The sequence below is a fragment of the Nyctibius grandis genome, chromosome 15 (genome assembly GCF_013368605.1).
Source record: "Nyctibius grandis isolate bNycGra1 chromosome 15, bNycGra1.pri, whole genome shotgun sequence".
Lineage (NCBI taxonomy): Eukaryota > Metazoa > Chordata > Aves > Nyctibiiformes > Nyctibiidae > Nyctibius > Nyctibius grandis.
Genome location: NC_090672.1, coordinates 6,869,777 through 6,894,316, shown reverse-complemented (window position 1 = coordinate 6,894,316; position 24,540 = coordinate 6,869,777). Strand labels below are relative to the sequence as shown.

Here is a 24,540-nt window from a genome sequence, read left to right as displayed (position 1 = left end):
ATTCTTCTCTTGAGACTTGCTTGTCTGAGCAGCATCTTTATTGCCACTCCAAAATCTCGCACCTAAGCATGACTGCAGAGTCTTCAGAGAGCACTAGGCCCCTGTTAACCTTTGCCTGAAAAAATGGTTATCTTGCTTTTTGTTTGTAAATTGCCTTGGAAAATAAAGGCTTGCAAAACAAACAGGTGAAGGCAAGCGCAGCAAATACTGAAATAGACTTTTGCTCCTGTCCCGTCACTTGCTGCTAATATTTGCTTCCTCTTTGGGACCGTAGGAGTCCTGGGAGGTTTAAAAGGTGAGCCCTGCCGTGCTGTTCCACGCCTGCGAGGGCAAGACCACGCAGGACAAACCGGCTGGAAGACAGGCATGTGTTCGATGGCCCAGCGACCTTGTTGGAGGCAAGCACTGATTACAGTTAAAGCAGATCGATGGCTTTCTGTCTTCGCTTCAGATCCATCACCACGCTGTCATGTCCTCGACAGCTGAAGTGACTCCCGAGTCCCTTGGCTGTCTCGATGGCAATGCTGAGGACAGGGTCGAGTTCTCTCCGCGCTGAATTCCCACTTCAATGCAGTCGCTCTGTCGTGCTTTCTGTAAGGTCAGCTGGACATCTTCTGGGTAGGCTGTGGGGAAGGGGCAGCGGGTTTAAGTTTCAGGTCTCTCATCGTAACACTTTCTTGTCTTTCTCTTCCAGTGATGTAGGAATGTGGCACGATAGTCCCTGTTTCTAGAAAGCAGATACTGAGATAAATAAGAGATTAAATCCTGGGGATCAGCAGCCATTCAGAATGTCTAATCCAAAATGCATTCATGACCTGGCAAACGGCGCTCGTCTTCTGCACCAGGGCAGCCATTGTAGCTAAAACCTCTACTCTCTTCTCAGCCCTCCTCTTCTGGCAATTTGGGGCTTGGTGTCTTCCTGTGATGGAAAGGAAATGGCTTAAATCCTCGGGAGAAGCCGTACGCCTTTCAGGAGAGGCACTGGCACAGGTACTCCTGGTAGCCTGGCTTTGTAGCGTGTCAGAGCTACCGAGTGCATCTGTTCTGTCTGAGTCTCTGTTGGTTTTTTAGCTGATTGGGAAAGGGACGCGGCATCCGCTTTTGCCAGTTCACAGATGCTGCAGGATCGCAGGCAGCCCAGCGGGTGCGGGCCGAGCGAAGATGGGAGCGCAGATGGTTTAATGGAGATTATCCCAGTTGGAAACGTGCTTGTGCAGTGAATAAAATGAGCGGGCTTGCAGGCGCTTACCGTCCCTCTTCAGGAGGGGACAATGTCACCCCAGCCTGACGCTCTGATCAGAACACCCAGTGACCAGAGCGGGGCCGGGCTGCGGCCGTGGGAGGCTGTGCAGGGGGGTGAGGAGGTGGTCTGAGGACACATGCAACTGCTCAGTGCCAGCAGAACTTAATCGGTAAATGCGAAGGCTGAACTGGTAAGTGTTGATACAGATCCCTTTCGCCTTCCCGGCCCTCGCTGGCTGTAGGCTGGAGCGCCGTGCTCTGAGCCGCTGTGTACATGCTCTGCTTCTCCTTCCTGACCGTGCCGCATGTGTGTGCACACCCCCTGCTCTGGGTAAAGGTACCTGGGATTTTTATTGTCAAAATGGATCTTTCCAGACACATTTGCCTGCACTAGGGCAGTTTTATCAGCTTGTTCAATGCACGAGACTCTTGTGGCCTCTCTGTCCGTTTTTCCAGCCCAGTGTTGCCTTCTGGCCTCTGTGGGCTTTCTTTGTGGTGGTTTTTTGTTTGTTTTATTTTTTTACCTCCCAGCAGTGGTATGAGGGGAGCCCTCACAGCAGTACTTGAACATCCATGCTTGATCTAAGCTGTCTGTTGCCATCTGGGAAACAGAGCTGGAGCAGTGCTGCAAGCAAAGTGCTTCTTCCAAGGACACCTGAGTTTGCGCCGCTTGTTCCCTTTGCAGCAAGTGCTTTTCCTCTGCCCTGCCTCCCTCAGCTGTGCCCTGCAGCAGCGTCCGGTAATAAATGGGTCACAGCTGCTGTCTCCTGGATATTTATTCTTACAGGTCCCAGTGTCTAGAGACCTTGAGAACCAGTGGTGGGGAAGGTAGCTGCTTCGGTGGCAGGTGTCTGGAGCAGGGAGGGCTAATTTCACACCACATCAATCACAAAGGCTTGGGGTGCTTGGCCTGGGCTCCCAGGGTGAGCCAGGGGAAAGGAAGGAAAACTCATGGAAGTTTATTCTGCTGGTGTGAAGCCATCATCTTGTTTAAATAAATTGCTTAAACTGTAGCAATGTTATGTTCCAGGTTACCCCAGCTTACAGTAAGGATGCAGCAGGACTGGGGCACTATTAGCATGTCACCCTGCATATCCTACAAGAAGTTACTCATGGTAAGACCTTCTTGCCAAAGATACTACATTATATTCCCTACCACAAATGCTCCGGTGTGTTTTGTTGTGGTACTGGTATAGAAATAGAGACAAATGTACAAAAAAGGCGGCTGCTACTTCTGTGTGTGGATGCAGTTCTGAAAACCTTCAAAATAGGGAAAAGCCTCTCAAGGGTCCAGAATATTTTACCATTTCTGTATGTACAGGCACCTGAGTTTTGAGCCATCGCTGTGGCAGGAGAGGAATTAGTACTGCATTAAGCATAAATATCAATAGCCCGAACTGTTACAGGTGCCTCTGAAATACAGCTTTGCTTGGCTAAAAGCCCAGTCTCAGGGGCTGATTGGAGTCTTCTCATGCCTCTCATCTAGTCATCTTCCAAAAAGTAAGGTCAGTTAAGTTGCTGCTTTGCTCTGAAGTGGTTGAAGAAGGACAGGAGCCAAGTTTGTTTAAAATAAATGGTGCCTGAATGTGGGATGGGAAGGCACTTCGCAGCTTTTTTGTTGTGAAACTAATAAGGCTGAAATTGGCACACAGCCTTGTTAATATGGCATAAATCCTACCTCCTTCATCCTGGTCCATTCTTTTTATGTGGCCTTGTCAATAAATTCTTTCGACTGCTCACTCATCATAGGCCTGTGACAGATAAACTTGCTCCTTCAGAGTTTCCCACACCCCTCGTGTTTCCTAATGCAAAGGGAACTTCAGATAATAACTGGCCTTGTGAATAAGAGGTTTTTCCTGACCTGGCAGGAGGAGAGGCAGATGTGCAGTGTTGTGAAAGTGGAATATAAACTTGTTGTACTGGTGACCCAAGAGCTGGAGTTCAGCTTCTGGTGTGTGATTTTTCTTGCTTTCCTTGTCACTGATTGCATTTTGAGTAAAAGAAACATCAGCCAGAAGGCAAGCCTCCCTGCTGCTAGGGCTGGGTAGGAGAGTGAGCCTTTGGTGCAACAGTGAAGCATCTTCAAGACCACAGATTGAAGCAACTCAGTTTAAAGGATTAGCTTGTCTCTTTTCACGGGAAAATCAATAGTGCAGGGGACGGGAATGTGTTTTCTGCACAGAGCTGTCTGTTCACAATGAGAAGTGGCTTTTTCCTTAAGTGAGGCTTGGGTTGCGCTGTCATTTGGATGCTGAGCTTTTCCAAAGGGCCAATCCTTCCCCCCTGCCATCTCCAGCTGGCTGGCAAGGGCTGTGTGGAAGGGAAGGGTGCTGGTTGTGTGCCTGGCCAGATGTCCTGCAGGTGCTGCCAGCCCTTAAGAGAAGCAAGGTGGCTGGTGTGCAGGCAGAGGCCATTGGTGAGCTCAGATGCACTTGCCTTCCCCATAGAAGAATGTCCTGCACACTTTAGTGCTTGGTTTGACTTATGTGATGATGGATGGTGGGCATGAACCTTGGAAGCAAGCCAGCTAAACAAATTGGGCAAAGAAGTGGCTCTAGATACATCTCTCTTTGCTTTTGTGCTTCCTCCAGTTATGAGCTCGCCAGTGCTGTGTATTGGGCTCAAACTACAGCCCTTGCTGCCCAGCGGAGTTGCCCGGGCCAGGCTGAGAGGCCATGCTGCTGCTCTTCCTAAATAAAGCTGTCCTTTGGAGTAAGCTCACTTGGGCAGCAAGGCACCAAAGCTGACACTGTTGTCTCTCGATATTGGAGACCAGTTTCCCCTGAACAGGGCAGGTGTCAGAACCAATATCTGTTTGTGGTCACCCGCTCACGAAGCCAAGTTTTAAAGGTTTAAAAAGGGCCTTTTAAAATTCCCTTCTTGGACTAGACTGTTCCATCAGACTCACAGATCTTTCATTTTTGGAGCACTTTTGTAGAAAATAAGTAATAAATGCATTTCCCCTGTGCAGTGTTATTTTGTGCAATGGTACTGACAGCATCCTAGAAACCAGGATTGGAGAAGACCTGCTAAGTCAGCTAAGCACTCCCCTGGGAGATGCAACACAAGCCTTTTTCTCAACGGCATATTTTCCAGCATTTTGTTCGATGCTTTAACACCAGTTTTGCTCTTAAACAGAGGTCTGACCTTGCTGCCTGCCTGGTTCACATCAGCTTTTTCATTGAGTGAGACAGCAATCTTGATCTCTCGTCCCCTGAAATTACCTTTAATTCTATAATATACAGGTAGGAAGCACCAGGGCTGCAGAACTGTGCAGTTGTGCCACACTGAACACTACCAGAAGCTGTGGAAGGAAGAGGTCTGGACAGACTGGTATCTCTTCATACTTCTAAATAAGTCTGCAGCTTCTTAACATCCTCCTAAATTGTGCTTTATGTCTGGGTGAGATCACTGACACTCTTGTCCAAAAATGTGGATTTTTGGACTACATCAGCAAATCCCACACGTGGCTCATGCTTCTGTAAGCACGACTATAAATACAAATAATGCAGCTGGGATTTATCTTGTAAGTTGAAGTCAGTATAATGCTCTCAGGCAGAGCTGATCTCTGACGCCTGTTGCACGGGTGTGCACTGTACAGCGAAGGCAAAGGAGGATACTGGGAGCAAGCAGATTCCCCGCTAGCCCCAGGCAACAGGGCTTTATCTCTCCCTTTTGTGCTGCTGCAAGGTAGTTACAAAGTGTGGGACATTTCCTTTCCCTCAGGGCAACTCCTGCCTGACACAGTGAACAGGGATGACGCTGTCCTTGAAATTACATCCTCCAGGCAGCTGAAGAATTGAGTGAAACTCAGCTGAGAAGTTTGTAGGGGAAAAAGTCAAGAGGAAAAACAATGGCTTAGTGGTGGAGGCACTGTTTGTGTTGTGGCAGACAAGGGGTTAGTGGCCTTCAGGAACAGTCATCCTTGCTGAACCCAGGTACCTTCTAACCCTGGCAGTTTGTGGCTTGACATGTTTGCAGGACCCTCTGTGCATCCATGTCACACTGGTCCATGTCTCCCTCGCTTTATGCTGTCTAACCCAGCGGCTTTTGTAGTCAATATAAACATTATAGTTGCCAATACCCTGCCAGGAGAGGCTATGAGTGTGCAGGAATTTTGGGCAGTGTCTGTGTGTAATGATTATGCCTTCACACTTTGTTGGAAGGAGCTCATTAATCTCTTGTACCACGCTAATAAATTGGGGAGGCGGGGGATGACTTCTCAAGGTTACCCAGTGTCAGGAAGGAGGAAGGCTTCTGTTTCATAGCCTGCTGGTGGTGGGAGGGTACAGCTAGACCTGGCTCTGCAACTCCTCTGCTGTCCTTCCAAGTATCACAAACCAACCATTCAGCTCTCCTGCTTCTATCCACTTTGCTGCTTCCCTCCTGCTCGTTCAGATGCAATTAGGAGATGCAGAATAAGGGGGAGCCAGGGGTCAAGGAGGAGGTAAAGTGATTACAAGATGCTGCAAATGGCTGTGCCATAAATACTCCAATGATGAAAAATTAGATGCCGGTCAGCTCGGGGTGTTGCTGGCCTCCATCTTTCTCTTGTTGTGAAAAAATGATAATGGAAGTGTATTTACCCCGGAGAGCGCAAGCTTGCCACTGGCTGTGATCCTGCACACCCCAGGTGTGCCAGGGCCTGCAATCCTTGCACTCGAATGACTTTCTGAAAACACTTTGCGCCTGGATTTCTTCACTTTAAGAGGAGGAAGGACTGGTTTTCCGGGGTGTTCTCTCCAAAGTGGAAAGTTCCTGGTGCTCAGAGATGGACCAGCTCCACAAACAGACAGCGGCCCTGAACAAGGGTGGGGAGAGGAGAGCAGCACCCTCCGGTACTGCCTTGCCATCCATGTGCTGCTTCTGCCTTGACCTCCCAGAGCTGCACGTAGAAGCTGCTCAGTTGCTGGCTGGTCCTTGGTGTGTTGGATGTCCAGCAAGATCATAGCTTACAATGACATCAGCTGGGACAAGTACACTTGTTTTCTGGATGGGCAGTCAAAAGCAAGCTGCCATCAGCTGGTGCTGGACTAGGACCTTTGAAAACCCATGTGTCATACTCAGATTCACTAAACTAAGTAGCTTTAGGGATACAGGCGCTTCTTTCCATCTCTTGCAGAAGGTCTTCCATGTGGAAGAAGCACTGGGAGCGCTGTGGCACAGGAATCATGAGCAGCAGCATCCAGCTTAATGGGTACCGTGGGTGCGGGTGGGTGAAATGTCACTTGCTTCACTGGCAAAAACCGGCCTGGCAGCACCTGAGGTCTTAGTTCTTGGGGGTTATCTCCTCCGTGCCTGAAGATACTGGGGAGAAGGGTGGGTGAGGGCTCCTTAGTGCCAGCAAAATGCTTCATGTGAGTTACGACTATAAACCTCTGCCAGGTGTCCCGAGAGCGGCACGTTAATTACCGGAGCTGCAGTGGCAGCAGATGCCTGCTGTACTCAAAGTGTAACTGCCCTTGTTTCTTTATCTATAAATATTCCTTGTGGGCTGTCTGGCAGTTGCATCCTCCCTCCGTTGTGACTTCCTGATGCTACAGGGGATCTGGAGGTTAAAATCCCTCTTGCCTCTCAACTTCTTTGAGCAATCCTTGTTCTGTTGCTGGTTTATCTCTTTTTCAACCAACTTTAAGAGCTTCATAATCGCTTGTCTGCTGATAACTTGCTGCCTATCAGCACGGCCCCTGCTGCAGCCCTGCCTCCAGCCTTGAGAGGCTGTGTTGATCTTCAGCTTTTTTTTTTTTTTTTCAGCTCTCTAAAAAGCTCCTTCCTGAACAATCAGGCTCCTTTCATGTATTTATATTTGTACTGTCCACTGCAAGGGGTAAAGCTTTACCAACGAAAGCTTGGATCGCCGCCCTCACTGATGTGCCATCTGGCTCTCTAGCTTGAGATACGAGCTCATGCAGGAGAGAAACATGGCCTTGTCACCCTGGTGAAGGGGAGGAGAGATGGCAGAGGAGGCACCGCGTTGCACTCGAGACCCTTTTCCCTTGATGTGTTTTAGCTGAAAAGCACTGAAGCCCTGGCATGAGCGACTGGAGCCCGCTGCTGGGTAGCACAGCAGTTGCCACAACTTGAAGTGGGTGCAGAGGGGCTACTGGAGGCTGCAGGTGGGTGTAGGTGTAGCTGCAAGTAGCTCTGAAATGTTATGAAGCTCTGCTGTCTTTATCTAGGAGTCCCAAATGGGAGCGGGGAAAGCACCTTGCATTTAATATTTCTCTCCAAAGTCAGCCCTAAAACTTCCCTGAGGGTGTGAATAGGAACGCCAATTCATAAAAAAACACCCTGCTGAAGACCTGGTTGAAGCTTCCAGCCAGGGATAAAACCTCTGACCTATGTCAGTGCTGGTAAATCAAGTTTTGGTTTTGGGTTTTTTCTTCTAGATGTCTCTTTAGATATACTCTAGAGGAGAGTACCTGAGGTGGGAACAGAGCAGCCAGTCCCTGGTTCTCCTGACATCTTGTTCGATCTCTGTACTTGCACAGTCTAGTTTTGTTGTTTTGCCTGTCCCTTCTAGTGCTCATCTGGGTTGTGAAATAGCTCTGAGCTCAGGGGCGTCTTGCAGAAGCAGAAGGGGTGTCAGAATTGCTGCTCCTGACAGCGTCTATGAAATGTCTGCTTTTTCCTGCCGTGCTCAAGGAGACTTTCCTTGTGTCTGAGCACTGAATCAAACAAAGCTTCCTCAGGGAGGTGCTTGTTCAGTAGAGCTTGCATCGTCCTGTCGGTATCTTGCCTTGCTGTGGGAATGCTCCGTACCCGTAGTCCTGTATAAAGCACTCAACCCTCAGCTTTCCAGCCAAGGTGTCAAAGTCTGCCAAGGAGAGGGATCCACTTTGTTAAACCAGTAACTTTCTTTTTTAAATGTCATCTTGCTCCCCATTAGAGTAGGGTTATTTGCTGTACTGTCTTGTGGGGGAGAGGTACCATTGCTCAACAGCTGTGAAATCTAAACATCAATATCTGCAGAGGTGGAGTTGATACTATCCTGAAATAAAGTTTGTGTGAGAGGTTGGCACTTCTATCAGGGGGAAGCAAGAGCCTCCAAGAAAGAATTTAGTTTGAGGTGAGTTCTGGTTCTGAAGAAGGGTGAGGAAGGCTGGGAGGAGGAGAAGGAAAGGAAAGGGTGGTTGGGGCCTCGGCCCAAAGGGAGATTTTAAGGAGAGAACACTACACCATCTTTTTACCACCTTATATTAAAACTGGGGGAACCTTGCCCTGGTATCTTAGACTTATTAACTTTGCATTGGTTTGACAGCCCTGTGCCACGTGAATGTATTTATTCGAAAACACTCGAACTCTTCTTGCTCTGCTCCTGGAGTGACTGCTGCATTTAACAAGGTTAATCTTCATGGTCTCACTTTGCCCAGGTAAATACCATGCTTCTACTCAACCTGTCTGAAAGTTTCCAGGCTCTGAATCAACAAGGAACAGTAGCTACTGTTTTTAATTCACTGCTCAGCAAGCACCAAAGACAGATGCAATTCTTATGGATGAGTTTGTGGAGCATGAAGACAAGCAAGTTCTGATGACAGTTACGAATTAAGCTGGTTTTCAGATGGTCCTCTTGCAAATGCATGCAGGCACTAGCCATAATGCTGTAACTACGGCATCTCAGACATGAATCAGCTACGTTTGGGATGCTGATTGTGCTTCCTGAGCCGTATTGGCTTTTGCTCTAAAAGCCACGTGCTGGGAAGCAGAGGAAAGCTATTGAACTGTACTGGTTCAGAGTGATGTATGGACCCTTCAGGTCAATAAGGAACCTGTTTAGTCAGTGCAGCCCTCTGACTAGCTTAAAGAACGTTGGTATGGTCTGAAAGACTCTTGGCAGTGAGCTGGCCATCGATGAGTGGTTGAGAGCTCTCTTGGTGGTCCTCTTTGCTGAAACTAAGCTGATAAAACCAGCCAGATGCCCTATTAACGCTTGATCTGTTGCTTTTTTTAAGATAAGTCAATAAACAAGATTATGTAACCAAGTTTTAATATAAGAGCTTTAATAAAATATACTTTTAGAAATACATAAATACTTATAAAATATATAAATACATATAAAAATATACTCCAGGCAAGGGTAAGCCCCAGCTAGTTTCCCCTGTGACAAGAAGACTCAAGTTGACCAGCGGCCTTTTCACTTTGAAATACTAAGAGCTGACGAGTGCAGAGGCTGGGAAAGAAGTGTCAGCTGAGCAGCCAGCTAAGAGAAGCTCCCAGACCTTGGTGCCTCTACTGTTGTGGCTTGGCTTGGCGGGAGGAATGGACTTGAAGACCCTCCCAAGCGTTGAGCAAGTTGGTGTGCTGCTCGAGGCTCCTACTAGCCTGCAGAGTGCAATTCAGGGTGACAAGCTGCTGTTCCTTCCTCTACGCTCGCTGGCTTCTAGTTTTCTGACTGGAAACGTCAGTAAAAGCAAGAACAACACTGGTTTTGGGGGGTCATTAATGTGCTGATCCTCATGGGTTTTTTTCAGCATGAGAAAGGAAGGAAAAGTAAAGAATTTTGTGTCTATTACTTGCTGTGTGTGGGTTCCACATACCCCCCTCAGCAAGCTTGGCGACTTGTCTGGCCTTTCCTGTTTAACAGAGGAGCTTGGAGAGAAATTAGGGAACCACTCTTAACAGCCAGTCCGTGCAAAAACATAGTCAAGGCTTCCCTCTGCCATCCTGTGAATATAAACAGCATTTCATAGATCTGATGCTCCTTCGTAGCCGAAGGGAGGATTCCCTTACCTTGCTGAAGTTTAACAATGAATCAGCCACGTACGCCTGCTTGTTCCGAATAGAAAATCCCTTCACTAGTAGAAAAATCTTTAATCAAAGTAGACTATGCTCATTCTGCCTTGGGTTAATTTGCTGAAGCTTAGGAAGAGAATGATAAACTCCTAGAAAACATCTCAGCTAGCTCAAGAGGTGAACTGGAAAACTTGGGAGAGCTTTTTAATGTGCCGGAGCTCTGCATATTTGATTTCTGGCAGGGCTGTCTGGTGCAGTTTTCTGTGTAGGTTTTGGATTGTTTGAATTACATGTGTAATGAAGCACTTTGTAAATTATATCCCTCTGGGGGAGACTTGAGCTTGGAAAACATCAGGTGGAAAGTTTGGTTATGTGTCTGAGGTGCTTATTTGGGCTTACTTTTTCCTTAGGGAGAAGTTATGAAACTAATTAACTTAATGGGTCGGAAGAGCATTTAGGTGTCTGGCACAGCGCGGTGGAGAAAGTAGACATCCTCCTTCTAAGCATTATGGTCTCACCCTTTTGGGATGTGTTTTTAAATAGGCTTCCTGGCCTTGGGACTCTTGGAGGGTTGGTGGTGAGATTAGCTCTAATCCAGGGACTGAGTCCTTGCCCCTCGTGTCCTGGTTATCGGTGAGGCACTGACCCCTCTTTCCTGACTTGTGCTGAACCCTGGGGATCTGTATACAATTTCACTTTGAAGTGATGTTAATCTGGCTGGTTCGTGTCCTGCCATGCTTTTCTCCTCAAGTCCAGTGTGTGCTGTGGCTTCCCTTCCAAAAAGTGGTTGGCACAAATCCCTGCAAAGCAGGGCAGCCTCATCTCATTGCAGGCCTTAGCATCGTTTGTATTGATCCGTGGATATCCATCTTGGATCGCTAATGGGCATCAAATGGAAAAGGTAGCACATTTCTATTGCACTTGAATTCATCTCTCCCTTGGTTCCTTTGGACCAGCTCCAGGATCTTGTTAAGAACAGAAGACACTGATCGTCTTAAAGGATGGGAGGGGAATCCAACCATTCAGGCACAGTGACTTTTATCTCTTCCCCTTGAGTTGAGCAGTAAAGCCCACAGAGGAGGGGGAGAGTTGAGAGAGTCACTCAGTGGATTTAGTTGTTTAAGATGCCCTCAGCACTGGAGAATAACTGCAGAAAACAGAGTGTAACATCCAGAAGAATTTCTTCTGCTTCCTTAGCAGTTGTTGGGGAGCACATAGGAGACCCAGGTTCTTCCAGCACCTAATGATGTTTTTGATGTTTTTCAGCAACTGAGCCCCAAATCCACCTTAACACAGGTCTTTCCTCAGTGCTTAAGACAAATCTAGGTTTCAGACCCAGCTGCTTCGGTGCTCAGTGATCTTGTGTCAATCCTTGCCGTGTCTTGAGGTGCTATTTTGCCAATTGGTTCTGGTGCATTCTAATTTGCAGAAGACACCTGTTACTCAATTATCACCACCCTTCCTTCATCTCTCTTTGTTTCAGCTCTTTCTGACACATGAACACGATTTGAAGGGAGGCTGTGTTGAGCAGTGTGTGTTGGGAGGGGAGGTTGAAAGATATTAGTCACAAACGTGAGAATGATTTCCAGTAAGAGAGTTGGTGTCTGCTTGGTTTGCTCCGAGTCCTTGACCTACATCTCTCTTTAGTCTAAGGTTTATTTAGTCCTTTGGGGTTTGTGCGTTATCCTGGGATGGAGTGGCAGTCTGTAGAGGGCAGGAGTTGAGTGGAAGGAGAACGGAGTTAAGCTCAAAAAGAAACAAGAAAGGAGCAAGAGGGAGAAGATGAAAAAAAGACTTGTAACTGGCTGGTTTGCTTCTATGTTAAAACTGAAAGTGTCTGAACTATTAAGACTAGGTTAAGTCTTGCCAGTTATGCCTGTGTTGTTGTATTCTGTGTGATTTCAACATTTCCTCCAAGGATCCTCAATTGCTTCACAAATCTGAATTCTGTGACTGCTTTCTGTCCCCTTTTTTAAGCAGCAAAAACAAGACAGTGTAAATGATGGCCTCAGGTCAGAATGTGTCTTGACCGAGCGACGTGTGAAACCAAGGGTTCTCTCCTCTGGTCCCCTTCTGGATTTACTTTGATCGTCTGAGAATACTTGTGATGCGAGGCATTTCCAATTTGCCTTGCAGATATTCTGAAACTGTCTCAAAAAAGGTTTCCTGGGGTTGTACTAGTCTTAAAATAGCTTGGATTCTGTTCTGTCGCTGACTCTGTTGGGGTCGACAGAGACCTTGAGGCTCCGCAGCCTGCCCTTTTGAGTCCCAGTTCTTCCCTTTTGGTGACACCTTTTTTCAGAACTGCTTTAAGAAGTCATGGAAAAGAGCAATGTGTAAATATTAATGTTGAGTATTTGTCTTGAAAAATCCCTTTGGGATCCTTAACAAATCTGTACGTGTGTGCCGTGGCTTTCCAGATACCGCTTGCTTACAGCTTTTGGACCCGTTAGTGTACCGCTAGCCCGTGCCATCCCATGGATCACGCGCAGGGCTCTCTTCTGTAACACCCATTTTGTCTCCCTCTCACAAGTAGCTTCTCTCAGCTCACGTTCAGACCTCAGTCAAGGTCTGTTGTCTTCCTGCAGTAAAGCCTTTCCTTTTCTCTGTCTGGACTAGGTAGGGCTCTGAGTGCTGCTCAGTGTCTCTCAAGAGGGCAGTAAAGAAAGATCTCTCCTCATTGACAGTGTCTTTAATTTCCATACTGAATGAAGTTCATCCTTATGAGTATCTCTGTGATTTTTATTTTTTCCCCGTTACTTTGTACAGGTTTTCAGCTTCCAGGTCAACAGCTTAACTGTTAAGCTATAAACTTCCAGGTGTAAAACAAGCAACTTAAAGTGTGGGAAAAAATGTTCCGGGCAGACCTGGCTTCATTACTGTTCAGCCTGGGACACCTCGAAGCTACCTCATCAATGTTAGTGTGAGCAGATGGTCACAGCTATTGCTATCCAGACCTAAACTGAGCATGTACCTGAACAAAGAGGCCACAGTTTAATATTTAATGTTCCATAAGGCTGCACTGAGCTTTTACTGAAATGTGTCAGTAAAGGCGTGCTGTAGCAGTGATAGCGAGCAGTTGAGAGCCAAGAGGATCCTGTGCTCTACTTCTGCCCCAGGCATGTTCTCTGATACCAAACAGCTTGCTTGACCCCCTGCGTCTCAGCCAACTTAGGTGTAAAATTAAGTAGCAAAGCAAGCTCCATGACAGTCAGTCGTGTCTGGGGATGAACCTCCAAGGCAAGCTTTGCTTTACTGATAAATTTTTCTTACTAGAAGAACTTCTGTTTTTTAACCTAATGTGTGTTTTTGTTGTCCTTCCAGGCAGCATTCACTCTCCTCCTGGGTCCTTTCACCTTCTTCAACGTGCAGAAGACCAAGTATCTTCAAATCATGACGTCCCTCATGAGATGGATAGGTGAGTCTTGGCAGAGTCTTGGCCACCTCTTCACCGTAGATGGAACCTGAGTGATGCTACCGATGCATCTTTTTGGCAAGATAATCTTTTTCGGAAGGAAGTGCTCGTCAAAACAACCTCTTTGAGGAGGATTGTCCAGGCCTCATAAATCTTTGAGGAAAAGGATTTTTGTTCTAGGGTGAAATTTTTGATTAAAACAAGTTGTTCTCAATCAGACATGAGCTGGTAGATGAAGTTTTAATCTGGTTTGTGTGAGAGGCAGAAGGGATTTGGAAGTTTCTTGTGTGTGGGTTAACTGTGGTACCCACCAGTTGCTCTTCAGCAGCAAGTTTCTTATTCTCTCAGCATGTGTACGAGAGACTTTTAACAATCTTTGTTTTGATCTGAGAACAAAAGGCACTTCTGTCAGACTTTCTGCCCTTAGTTTTATCATCTGTTCGCTTTTTTTTTCCTGGGTCTTGCTTTAGCGTAGGATGTGCTGCATTGGAAACCCCCAAACCAACGTATGTTGTCCTTGGGAAGCCCTGTTCTCGTGAGTTCTCTCCAAAATCTTACTGCCAAGGACTTCTGGGAAGATGGATAATTCCCTTAAGGGAAATAAGACATGCCTTTGTCATCCAAAGATGCAGCTGCCTCGCGTCTGGCTTGTATATGTACATGCCCTTAAAGGCTGAGAGTGGTGTGTGTGTGTTAGAGGCTTATGCTGAGGTTTGTCTTGTCTTGTGTAACCTAGACAGAGTAACTGATACTGAGGGCTAACAGAGAGGGTGTTACAGCACCGGCAGCATTTCTGCAGGTTTGCAGTCTCCTGGTTCGTGAGTCCAGACTGTACAAGCACAGAATTAGCTCTGTTTCTATTCCAGGTGAGTGATGGGCATAAAGAAAAGCTGATTCTCAGGCTATTTCCCACCACACACACACACACTTGACCTGACTTCAGTTGGGTATTGTCCCATTTCTGTGAGTTCAAAGGCCTGTGATCCTCTTTGGAAGTGGTTGGCAGTCACTGCAGAGGAATAGTGATCCTCTGTTCTAGAGAACATCTGGGATGGGGTTAAGCAGTCGTCACCCAGGAAAATGAGGTTGGATTTTAAGCCCTGAAGTCTCAGATGCTGAACAGCTTGAGTTAATGAATCCTGACTTCAAATGGTGTGAAAATCCTGAATGTCTGTTTTTCCCTTTTGTTGTCTGAGCACATGAAAGGATTGAAAGCCCCCATGTTCTTCAGAGAAACAGGTTATCTCGTTAAGGGGTATTAAAGGAAATTTTTTGTTTTTAAAAGAGTAATCTCTGCTCAGCTCACTGGCCTGTTTCCAATCACCCTGCCTCCTCTTCCCTGGTAAAGACATCAGTCAGACCTCATCCTGTCTCTGTGACAACCTGATACCTGCCTGATCTGCCATTGGTTTCCCTTTAGCTGGCTCCTTCCAGTATGAGGGTTGCTAAACCTTGGCATGAAGGCAAAACTGCTTCACTTTTCCATCGCTTGATGGAGAGGGACAAAGGCAGTGTTTGGAGAAGTGCAGGGGAAATTCATGCTTTAGCCTGATTGATTCCTGTGTCAGCACGCTGGGGAACAGCTGCCCCGGATAATGATATTTAATGACCCTGATAGCACCTCAGTGGCTACTTAGAGCAACGGATTCCTTATGTGTACAATGAGGGATAGATTTATTAGGAAAGACAATTCATCAAACAGCCACATGATGCAGGGAACAGAGAAAAGCTCTTGCTGCAGATTCCGGGATAAGGACGGATCCCGTACTGCCAAGATTTATCAAGCTGGCTTCTCCTATGTCCTCATGTCACTGCTGTCCCCTCTTCCAAGACCAGGACTGAGAGCTAAACATGGTTTGGTCTTAGAGAGCTTAGATCCTAAAGAATGGTCTTGGCTGGTGTTTTGTGGTCTCCTGAACTTTTCCTGCCTGAGTGCCAATGGCCAGATGTGGGCTCTCTGTCCTGCTCTAATCTGTGCCTTTTCTTCATCTTCCTTTAGTTGGTTTTAGCCACGTGGTGCTGAAGGTGGTTCCCCTTCTGCAAAGCACTCCGAGCGGCAGAGCTGAACGCTGCAGCTGCCAGCCTACGTGTTTGTTGTGCTGGGTAAAAACTTACTGTGTAGGCAGTGGCTTACTCAGCTTGCCTGTGTCTGCTGGCCCGGTGTGGGTGGGAAGCTGACCCATGCTTTGCATCCTGATTTGAAAAAATCAATCCTATTGGAACTGGGAGGCCAGTACAGCTTTGCAGCATGCCTGCTGCAGGACCCACCACACACCCTTTTCCCCAGCCCGATGAAAAGTCCCTGGGTTTCGGAGCAGCAGTGGCTGATGTAAAGCTGCACTGCCCCAGGTGTACTGGCAGTTCGGATGACGGTGGCTGAGAGGATGGTTCTTGGCAGCAGGGAGAGCTAGCTGCGTGTGAAGGTCATTTCTGCTGGTGTTTGTAACAGTGTCAGCCTTGCCTTTCAAAGTTGCTTTCCCTCTTTCTCCTGATCCAAGTGATAATCAAATGTCACCAGCCTCTTTGTAGAGCCTCGTGCTCATCGCAAGCAGCACGTCAGCTAACAAAGCCTACAGCAGTCTCTTTCCACACTTCATGGACAAGAAAAATTTCATTCTGTCACTGAAAAATACAGTCTTAAACACTGGGATCTGAAGTGGAATTTAAAAATGGGACAGTTAAAGAACGTGGAGATGCAGCAGGGATCAGCCCTTCATCTGGCTGTGCTTTTCCTCCCAGGGAAAGGGCCTAGCCAGGACAGGCAACTCTGAAGTCTCTAAAAGGAGAAAGTTGAAGGAGGAGTTGCAAGCCCAAGTGCTGTGCTGCTAGAGAGCCCAGACAGATGGGCTCTTGTCTTCTGGGCCTGCTGAACATGGAGAGCTCATCTGGAAAGAAGGCTGGCACAGCGAGGCGTTTCCCTGTCAGGACTGATAGGAGGACAGAGGGTGGATCTGCATCTCCAGGTGGAGTGGGGTTGATGGCAAGGAGAGGGCTTACAGAGCCAGCGAGCTGTTGGCAGTCTACTGAAGACTAACAGCTTACATACTTGGCTGCAAAACTGATTGCCACCTCGCATGGGTGAGTGCCAATGGTTAAATTCAGTGCAGCAGTCAGTGCTTGAACTGCTGGCCTTAGCTGTGCTTGGAGATCTCTGCTCTCAGGGAGCTGGCGGGTGGGTAGGGGTTTGCCTACACAAGCTCTCATCCCTTTCCCAACCGTAAAAGCTCCTCAGCCTGTTTTGTCAGCCCTCTCCTACGCATGCCCAAACTGCCTTGGGAGGCTGAGCACAGGCACCCTAATGGGTGTTACCGGGAGCCTGTCATCTGTGCTTCCCTGGAGAAAGGGCTGCTTGGGACAAATCATTGTTCTGAATCCTGGTAATGGTGCTGAAGGTGAAGCCTTGATGTGAGTTAGGGCTAAAACCTTCTTGGCTCGCCCAGCTCTTGAGCAATGCTGCTAAGAGCAGAGACAGGCCCAGACTGGGTGACCAGGTAAGTACATCAGCAAGGTGAATTGTGCCCTTGGGAGGGGGAGGGTTCCTTCCCCAAACTGTAACTCCTTCCTTCCCTTCAGCTCCCTTCCACATCAGCCTTGCAACTGTGGAGCTGTTATTAGCCCAAGTCCTTTACCAGTTTTGGAGCCTGTTTCCAGGTTTCTTCCAAGGTTCTTAGAACAGGGCGTCTCCTGCAGAAGACTAAATCAACTAAGCCATCAATAAGTTAGAGCTGTTGGTATTTTCAGTTCTGCTGTTTGGACTTCAGGCCCTTTTTTCCTGGAAGGTTTAAATCTGTGGTAGTGATGGGTTGCTCCCTAAAGAGACTTGAATATCTAGCTGGTTTTTTTCCTCTCCTTTCTCCAATCCTGATCAAGCGGGTGGTGTTAGGGGTGAGCTGCTGGAGGGCACGGCACAGCAAAAAAGGACTGAGCCAGGCAAGTCTGATGCACTTCTCAAAACAGAGGGGACACAGCTCACCTCTTTATTATTGGATAATAACTTTCTAGCAGCGTCATGGGGAAGGATATGGATTAGGAAAGATAACAAAAAGACAGGGCTTGGTGGAGCTCAGCAGCAAACATTGGACTATTGTGTATTAAGCAGCTAAACCGATTATTTGCAGCCTGTTACAGCCTGAGATGCCCAGCTGTATAGGTGAGGACCGTCGGCTTTAAAGACATTGGTAGCGTGATTATCGCTTGCTGTTACTGAATAGTCTCTGGCAAATGTTCCCAGACAGCTCCCACGTGGGACATTTGCTCTATGTGCTGCTCTTGATGCTGTATTGTAGTTATTAGAAAGTATTGTATTTTAATAAAGAGACACTTTATAGAGGAATAAACTTCTGGGTTTGGTTGCTGCAGGCTCCGTTCTCTCTCCCTGCAGCACAGACAGATCATACCACATCTATTCAAGTCAATGCAGCCCTCGAGACAGAGCATTCCCAACCCTGCCCAAACTGTGATCTCACAATTATATGCCCAGAAATAAAATCTCTCCCCTAGCTCTTTCCAGTAAGATGGAGGGTAAAAGGACAAGAAGAGCCAGGAAGTCTGCGTTAAACTCTTTTTCTTTTCTCTGTCCCATCCCCTTCCAGGATACTTGGTAGAAGGCTTCCTGGGAAGAAGCTAGGAAAGGGCTCTCCAAAGCACGCTGCTGAGGCTGACCGGCCATATCTACTAATGTCTCTGGTAGTTCTGCTCGCTCCCCCAGAATCCTGCTCTGTACAGAACTCCCCAGCACTTCTCTGCAGAGAACTGGTCTGGGACCATCTCACTTCGTGAGCAGGTTTCAGCTGCTGTAGTGACTGTCGCTGCCATCCTTAGCAGGCTCAACCAGCCGTGCTGGAGTAGACTCGGTGCAGAAACCCGGAGTCACTCTGCTACGTCCTTCCAGCTGCAGAGACTGAGAATTATAGCGGAGGCTGATACAGGAAGGGGTGACAATGATCTGAAGTCCTGTGTTTCCAGTCTCCTGCAGAGAGATTGGTCTGCCAGTGTCCACAGCCCTCAGTGTGGCCTCTTCTCTGCATCAGAAATGGAGCTTTCAGCAAACAGCTTAAGGAGGGTCCAGTTCAATCTCTGCCCCTTCCCTTCTGCAGAGCAGGGCATACGGGAGCAGCGAGGAAGAGGGAATTGAACTGTAAATCAGGGCACTGTTGCATGTTCATTCTGACAAGCTTCTTCAACAAAGTTACTTCATGTTCTCACATCCCTTTTGGAGCAGAGAAAGCTGCTGCCAGAGCCCAGGGTGAATAATTCACTAAGAGAAGTGAATATATTTATGAAGAGTTAGGTAAAAGGCTCTGCTTCTGTCATGCCTGCTTTCAGAGTTGTCGGCTGAGGAGCTCGTTTCAGTGCTGCTTGTGGGGGTCAGTGGGGTGAAGCAGTGCCCGTGTGAGTGAAAGAGCCTTGTTAGCTTCAGATGCAGATTGAGTGTGACATGCGGTGCTGGACGGGACCACTGAGATCCTGCCTGAGGATCTGATGTTCCTGAAAAGAGCACTTTATCCAGGCAGCAGGAGACAAACTGATGGGTCTGAGAGCTGGAGACAGGGAGCTGAAAACGTAAGGACACATCAGTCCTGCAAAAGGGTCCAGATGATGGTGCCCACACAGGTTTTCAGAGTGGGTGTGTGGCATGCGCCTGCCCTTCTTACAGAGGAGTAAATTCTCACGTGGAGAGAGAAGTGACTGTCAAAGCTAACAGACCAAGTCAAGAGCAGAGCTCAGAGACAAGTCCCGTCTGCAGAGGCTTTATGGTGCTTCTGCCAAAGGTGACTGGAGGAGAGAGGACAATAAACTACACGGGTAATTTTCCACCAGAAGCAAACAAGCCTCGCTGGCTGATTTTTCCTTCCCATATGTTAAGATAAAGCATTCGTGATAAACACCAGAGCGCAGAGCTGTTTTTCTCCCCGTGAACTGTTACTGGTGTGCAGATGTCCGCGGAGACCAGCTGATGTGGGCTGAGAGGGGGCAGCTCCACCGGTTTCACAGCAGGAGTTGTTACCACAGTAGGGGAGACTACTTCTATACTTGGTCATTGCGTAGCAAGCCATGCCCCAGATGACGAAGAAAAGCAGGGAGATGATGCCTTTGCAGCAGAGAAGCCCTGGTGAACCGCTTTTGACAGCCAAAAAGTCCTGGTGGTACTTTTTAATAAAGTTTCCCTTTCTGAACTGAACAGGCTCTGCCTGGCCCAAGGCCAGGGCAGCAGTAGTGTCTGAGAGAGTTGCAGCAGGAGCTAGTCAAACCTGGCAGAGTGGGTGAGGTGGCAGGGGGAGTGGAGGTGCCCGAGAAGCTTTTTCTTGCCTTTCTGGTAAGCTGCATCACATTTCTCTGATCTTAACGGCCCAGCATGTGGCTATGCTTCCCCTGCTGTATCAGCAATAGTCCCCTGCCGTGTAGACCCTGCCTTAGGCTTTGGGGCAGGAAGGGTAACACTGTCCCTGCAAGTCCCTGTTCTCCATTAGAGGAAGGAGCCACACTGACGTCCCACAACTTTTGCTCATACCTTTCTTCTGGGAAGTAATTTCCCTCATCTCCTCCTTCTGACATCTTTCTCCAGAGAGTTGCTGTCTTCTGTGAACATATCCATCTTGCTTCCCCACAGTCTCTGTGCTCATGAAGAGTTCATCTTCCTAGAGACAGTGGTTTAGGCTCTGTCATTGCCAAATCTGATCCTTCACTTCTCCAGCTCCCACATCTGATAGAGCAAACCTGGTTTTCATGTTACCTCTTTACCATCATTTCATCTAGAAACCTTCTCTGAAGGTTGGAGAAATTTATCGGTTGCTGCTCTGGAGTTTACAGAGAGCTGGAGGTCATGAACAAGTGACAGGATGTAGCTTCTGCAGGAAAAACTGGATAACAGTTTTAAATTTAAGAATCGATGTCTTAATTTCAGATATGTTGTTCTGCCAGCATGGTGAACTCCAGCCGTGCTTTAATACTTCAAATGCCACAGCATCTATAATGCCTGGCAGTTCCAGAGTTGCAGTGAGCTCTTAAACTTGCCCAAAACACTGACAGAAGGCAGCTGGCTCTGAGGGGGGCCACCAGCATCCTGGGAAGACATCGGTAGTGAAGCAGACAACACAAGCGTTGGGTAGGGATGCAGAAGGTAGGGCTGTCTGGACATCATGCTGTGCTGTTCAGTATGTACAGAGCAGATGCTCTTGCTTTTATGCCCTCTCTACTGGAAGAGCTGCCTAACGTTAAACTAAATGAGATCTGTTCCTCTGTTTAGGAGTGTTCTGCTGTGTTTTGGCTTGATGGAGGATCAGGATCAAGGTTAAGGTGGGGAGAGATCTTCCTCCTTCCAAAGAGAATGGGCTCAGGAAGCTCATGAAAACGTCCTCCTCTTGGAATCCATCGTGCCACCTAATGTAGGAAAAGGGAAGCCAGTGGCATGCGTTGTGAAAGGGTGATTCATTATCATTATTTCCTGGCGTATTGATTCTCCGCTTCGACAAGAAAGCTCTGTCACGCCGTCAGCCGGCGGTGACGGATGGCCCTGCCGCAAATGTGTCGGCAGCACGGCGCGGCGCCTGCTTAAACAAATGGCCGTGGGTGGGTAGGGGAGCAGCCAGGCGTGGGCTGCTCTGCTGGTAGCGGGGTGGTGTGGCTGCACACCGCTGCCCCTCCGGATCCCTGGAAGGGGTGGCCGGCAGGTACCGTGATGTTCTCACTAGGCTTTCCTCGTGGAGGGAGGAATAAGAGTAGGGAGAGAGTTGGAGAAGATGTGACTCGAGCTGTGGTGAATGGGTGTGCAAGATCGTTCTTCCTCTGTCTTTACCTTTCTGACTCTTAACATACAGGTGGTTGCCATGTAACCTGTGTTCTGTTTTATTTTTTCCCCAGTAACTCTTTTACTCATCCCTGGTTTGTGGCTGTCTGCCACATGCTTTCTAGCGCCAGTAAAACCATCCTTGTTTAAACTGGGACCAATACTTTGAAGGTCAATGTTTACTGTTGAACATGGGAGGCAGCACCTGTCTCTGGCCCTCCTTCCTGGGACCATCCAACATCACGGTTCTGCAGAACCTCACTGCTGAGCTTGCTTCCCCCTTGCCAAGCCACCTCCTTCTGAATGACATGACAGCACATCTCCCTCCTCCCTGTTTCCCAGCACAGCTCAATTCAGGGTCTTCTCCATTATTTTCTACATGCCAACAGAGAGACAGACGTGGGGCACCAGGTGAAACATCTCAAAAGCATAGTGTCTGGCCAGCGATGCAAAGGAGGGTTAGGCCAGAAACTCATCCTGAGCATCAGTTCTTCTTCCAGGAACCTACCATGATGGGAGGGGAAAAAAAAATGTGTTTCAGCCTTGGACTTCTTTTTGTCTGCAGTGGTCTTTCTGCAGAGAGATGAAGCTCACGTACAAAACAGCATTTTTCATTTACAAAGCTGTTTGCTCTGACTCTGCAAAACAATCCTTAAACTTGGAATGGCTGAATTATCTCCACTGCTTCTCTGCAGCTCTGTTACGCTTCTATCAAAGCTCACAAAAATGTATTTTTTAATATCCCCAGACTCACATATTTTCCCAAAGTGCTCTTATTTGGATGTGTGCTCATCCATATTCATCCCTCTTCCACCTGCAAGAACCATAGCAGAGCTGCCCTGTCTCTGAACTAACATCTCCTGAGTCGAGCAGGACAGGCAGCAGTAGGTGTCTGCAAGGTCTGCGCTGTCTGAGAAGAGCCAGTGTTTGCTCCTGGAAGAGTGTGAGGAGGGGTCTGGAGGGGAGGCCGTTGGGCAGCAGTGATGAGATTCCTTTACTTTACAGCATACCCCTTTTTTTTTCCCCACAGCTTCACTTACATCCTTCAGTAAAAAGGGTGCTCAAACCTCTAGAGGAGAGAAGATGTGATGAGTTAGAAGTGTCCTCTGTGCCTTGTTGGCTGCAAAGCCAACATAAAACAAGGTTTAAAACAAAGTTTTCATGTAACGTACTAATGCTGTGTGGTAGCATCACTGTCCATCTTGCTTCGTGGCTCTGGGTGTGGCTGGTCATGGTATCTGAAGGTCTTTCATCCCTGGAGCATGTTGCTTATATCCTCTGTCCTGCATATGCAGGAACAAATTGAGGCTTTTTTTAAACTGACCCATGTCTGACTTTGCCAGGGTCCTTGTGGAGAAGGAACACTGTTAGACAGTTCATGTGGCAACTGTAGGTGACTTGGAATGGTGTGGTGTGACTCTGCCTTCAGCCTGGCGTCCCAGGTAGAGGAGGATGCGAGCAGGAGCTTCGTGTGTACCTGCAGGATCCCGAGCTGCCTCTTGTCTGCTCAGAGCTGCCTGTCAGTCACAGTCTGTCATCTTCTTTTCATCTTGATTTATCACCCAGCGTAACTAGGTTTCATAGTTTCATTTCTGGGCTTGCCTCCTCCCAGGGGCAGGCAGGTAAATCTGGCATGCAAATGTTTTAACTCTCCACTTCCAGGAGAGAGAGACTCTTCTGCCGCAGGCAGTGAGAGAAAACACAGCCGTTGGGGCAGGGCTGCTGTTGTCTTCTCTGGGGCTGGAACTGTGCAGGGGAGGCTTCCAGTTCACCAGCACCACCTCTCTCAAGGACCATGCACCTGCAGAGCACCAGTGCTGGGGCAGGAGGAGCACAGCTTGCCTTGTTGGAAACAGGGCCGGTTTGGATCTTACTGCTGGATTATCACTCCTTCAGACTTGAATATGTTTAATTTCTGAAAGAAGTATTTAAGGAAAAACAAAGGTTATGGATTCTAGCTGCTTAAGCCTAAGGCTGTGTCTTGTGCAGTTACATCTGGTCCTGATACAGGACCAGCTCAGGACTGGGCGGCAGAGGCTGACCACCTCTCCCAAGCGAGAAGGAAAGGAATGGTCTCAATGTCTACCCTGGTTTGTCTTATTACTCAAGGCACCTTCTCCTCTTTCTTGTAGCCTGTGCAGCCCTGGGGAGCACAGCCACTATCACATCACCTGGAACACAGCTCTCGCCAGCTATCCTGCCGTAGCAGATAAGGCTGGCAAGCATCTCCCCTCCGGGGAGCAATGGGGGAGGCACAACAACCCTACCTGTGTTCACGGTGCACCTCGCTTGAGTGAAGGCGAGGGGAATTGCACACCCCCAGAGCGATGAGCTGTTGCTTTCCATAGCCCCCTGTGACTGCTCTTGGGGAAGTAAATAGAGCCCAGCACTCCCAAAGTGGCCTGGCCCTCACGGTACCGTGAAGGTGCTGTCATCTCTCCAGTCCAGTGTTCATGGACTTGCCCTGTCACTGGGGAACAGTTGGAAGCGAGAGATTCCCTGAGGCAGCATGAGATGTGTGGCTTGGTAAGGGCTCAGCGTGAAGTTGGTGTTTGCTGCAGGAATAAAAGGAGGATGGCTGTGAGAGGAGAAGCGGGGTTTGGGAGAGTGCTGGGAGCGCGCCAAGGAGATGTTTGGTTGAGGTTAATCCGGTCGTGCTGGGGACAGAAGAGGCAGCGTTCGCTAACTGCTCTGTAACTCTCTTCTCTAGCCCCGTCCCTGGCAGGGTTTCCCATCTCCAGCCGCCTGTGTGAGGCAGAGCAGTACTGGGCACAGAGCAAGCCCGTGTCCTTGTCCCCCCACCGCCAGCCTGCCTGGCTCACAGCGCCGGTGGCCGGCCTCCTACGGGCTTGGCCACAGGACTGTGCACTGCTCTGATTAATTCCTCTGTATTTATATTTATGACATTCAAAGTTGTCCAGAGTAGTAGCCTCAGCATTTTGTTATGTTTTTCATTACCTGATAATTCACAGCTGTGGCCCAATGCCTCAAACCAGTGCAGGAGACAGCTCTGTGGAAGCCACGCTGGCCCATCCATTGCTAGCACCAGACTGTAAATCTTGCTCCTTGCTGCCCTGCCAGGCAGGCTTTTTTCCCCTGCTCCTTGTTAACTCCAGCAGCTGATGATCATCTTTCCCAGGTTGATGTGATTTCTGCGACACCAGAATTAGTTTTCTGCTGGTTTTATGTGCCATGCTAGGAACAACAGTCTAGCAGTAACTGCTTCTGGCTCAGATTTCCGCCAGCGGAGTAAATAAGGGCATTAGTCCCATCTCCTCAATTCATTTTTGTCCATAGCATGTTGCTTTTTGTCATAAGCTTTGTAAAATGTTGTTAGGCTTTTCCTCGACATAAGTGAAGAGTA

General features: G+C 48.2%; 1 protein-coding gene across 2 annotated transcripts in view; it reads left to right on the top strand.

Annotated features, from left to right (window-relative positions):
* Positions 1-24,540, top strand: part of TMEM104 (transmembrane protein 104) — a 44,087-nt gene that overhangs the window by 15,330 nt on the left and 4,217 nt on the right. For both annotated transcript variants that reach the window (XM_068413224.1, XM_068413223.1), the window contains exon 9: positions 13,300-13,393. In XM_068413224.1, the coding sequence (XP_068269325.1) occupies positions 13,300-13,393 (94 nt within the window). The remainder of the gene's footprint in view (positions 1-13,299; positions 13,394-24,540) is intronic.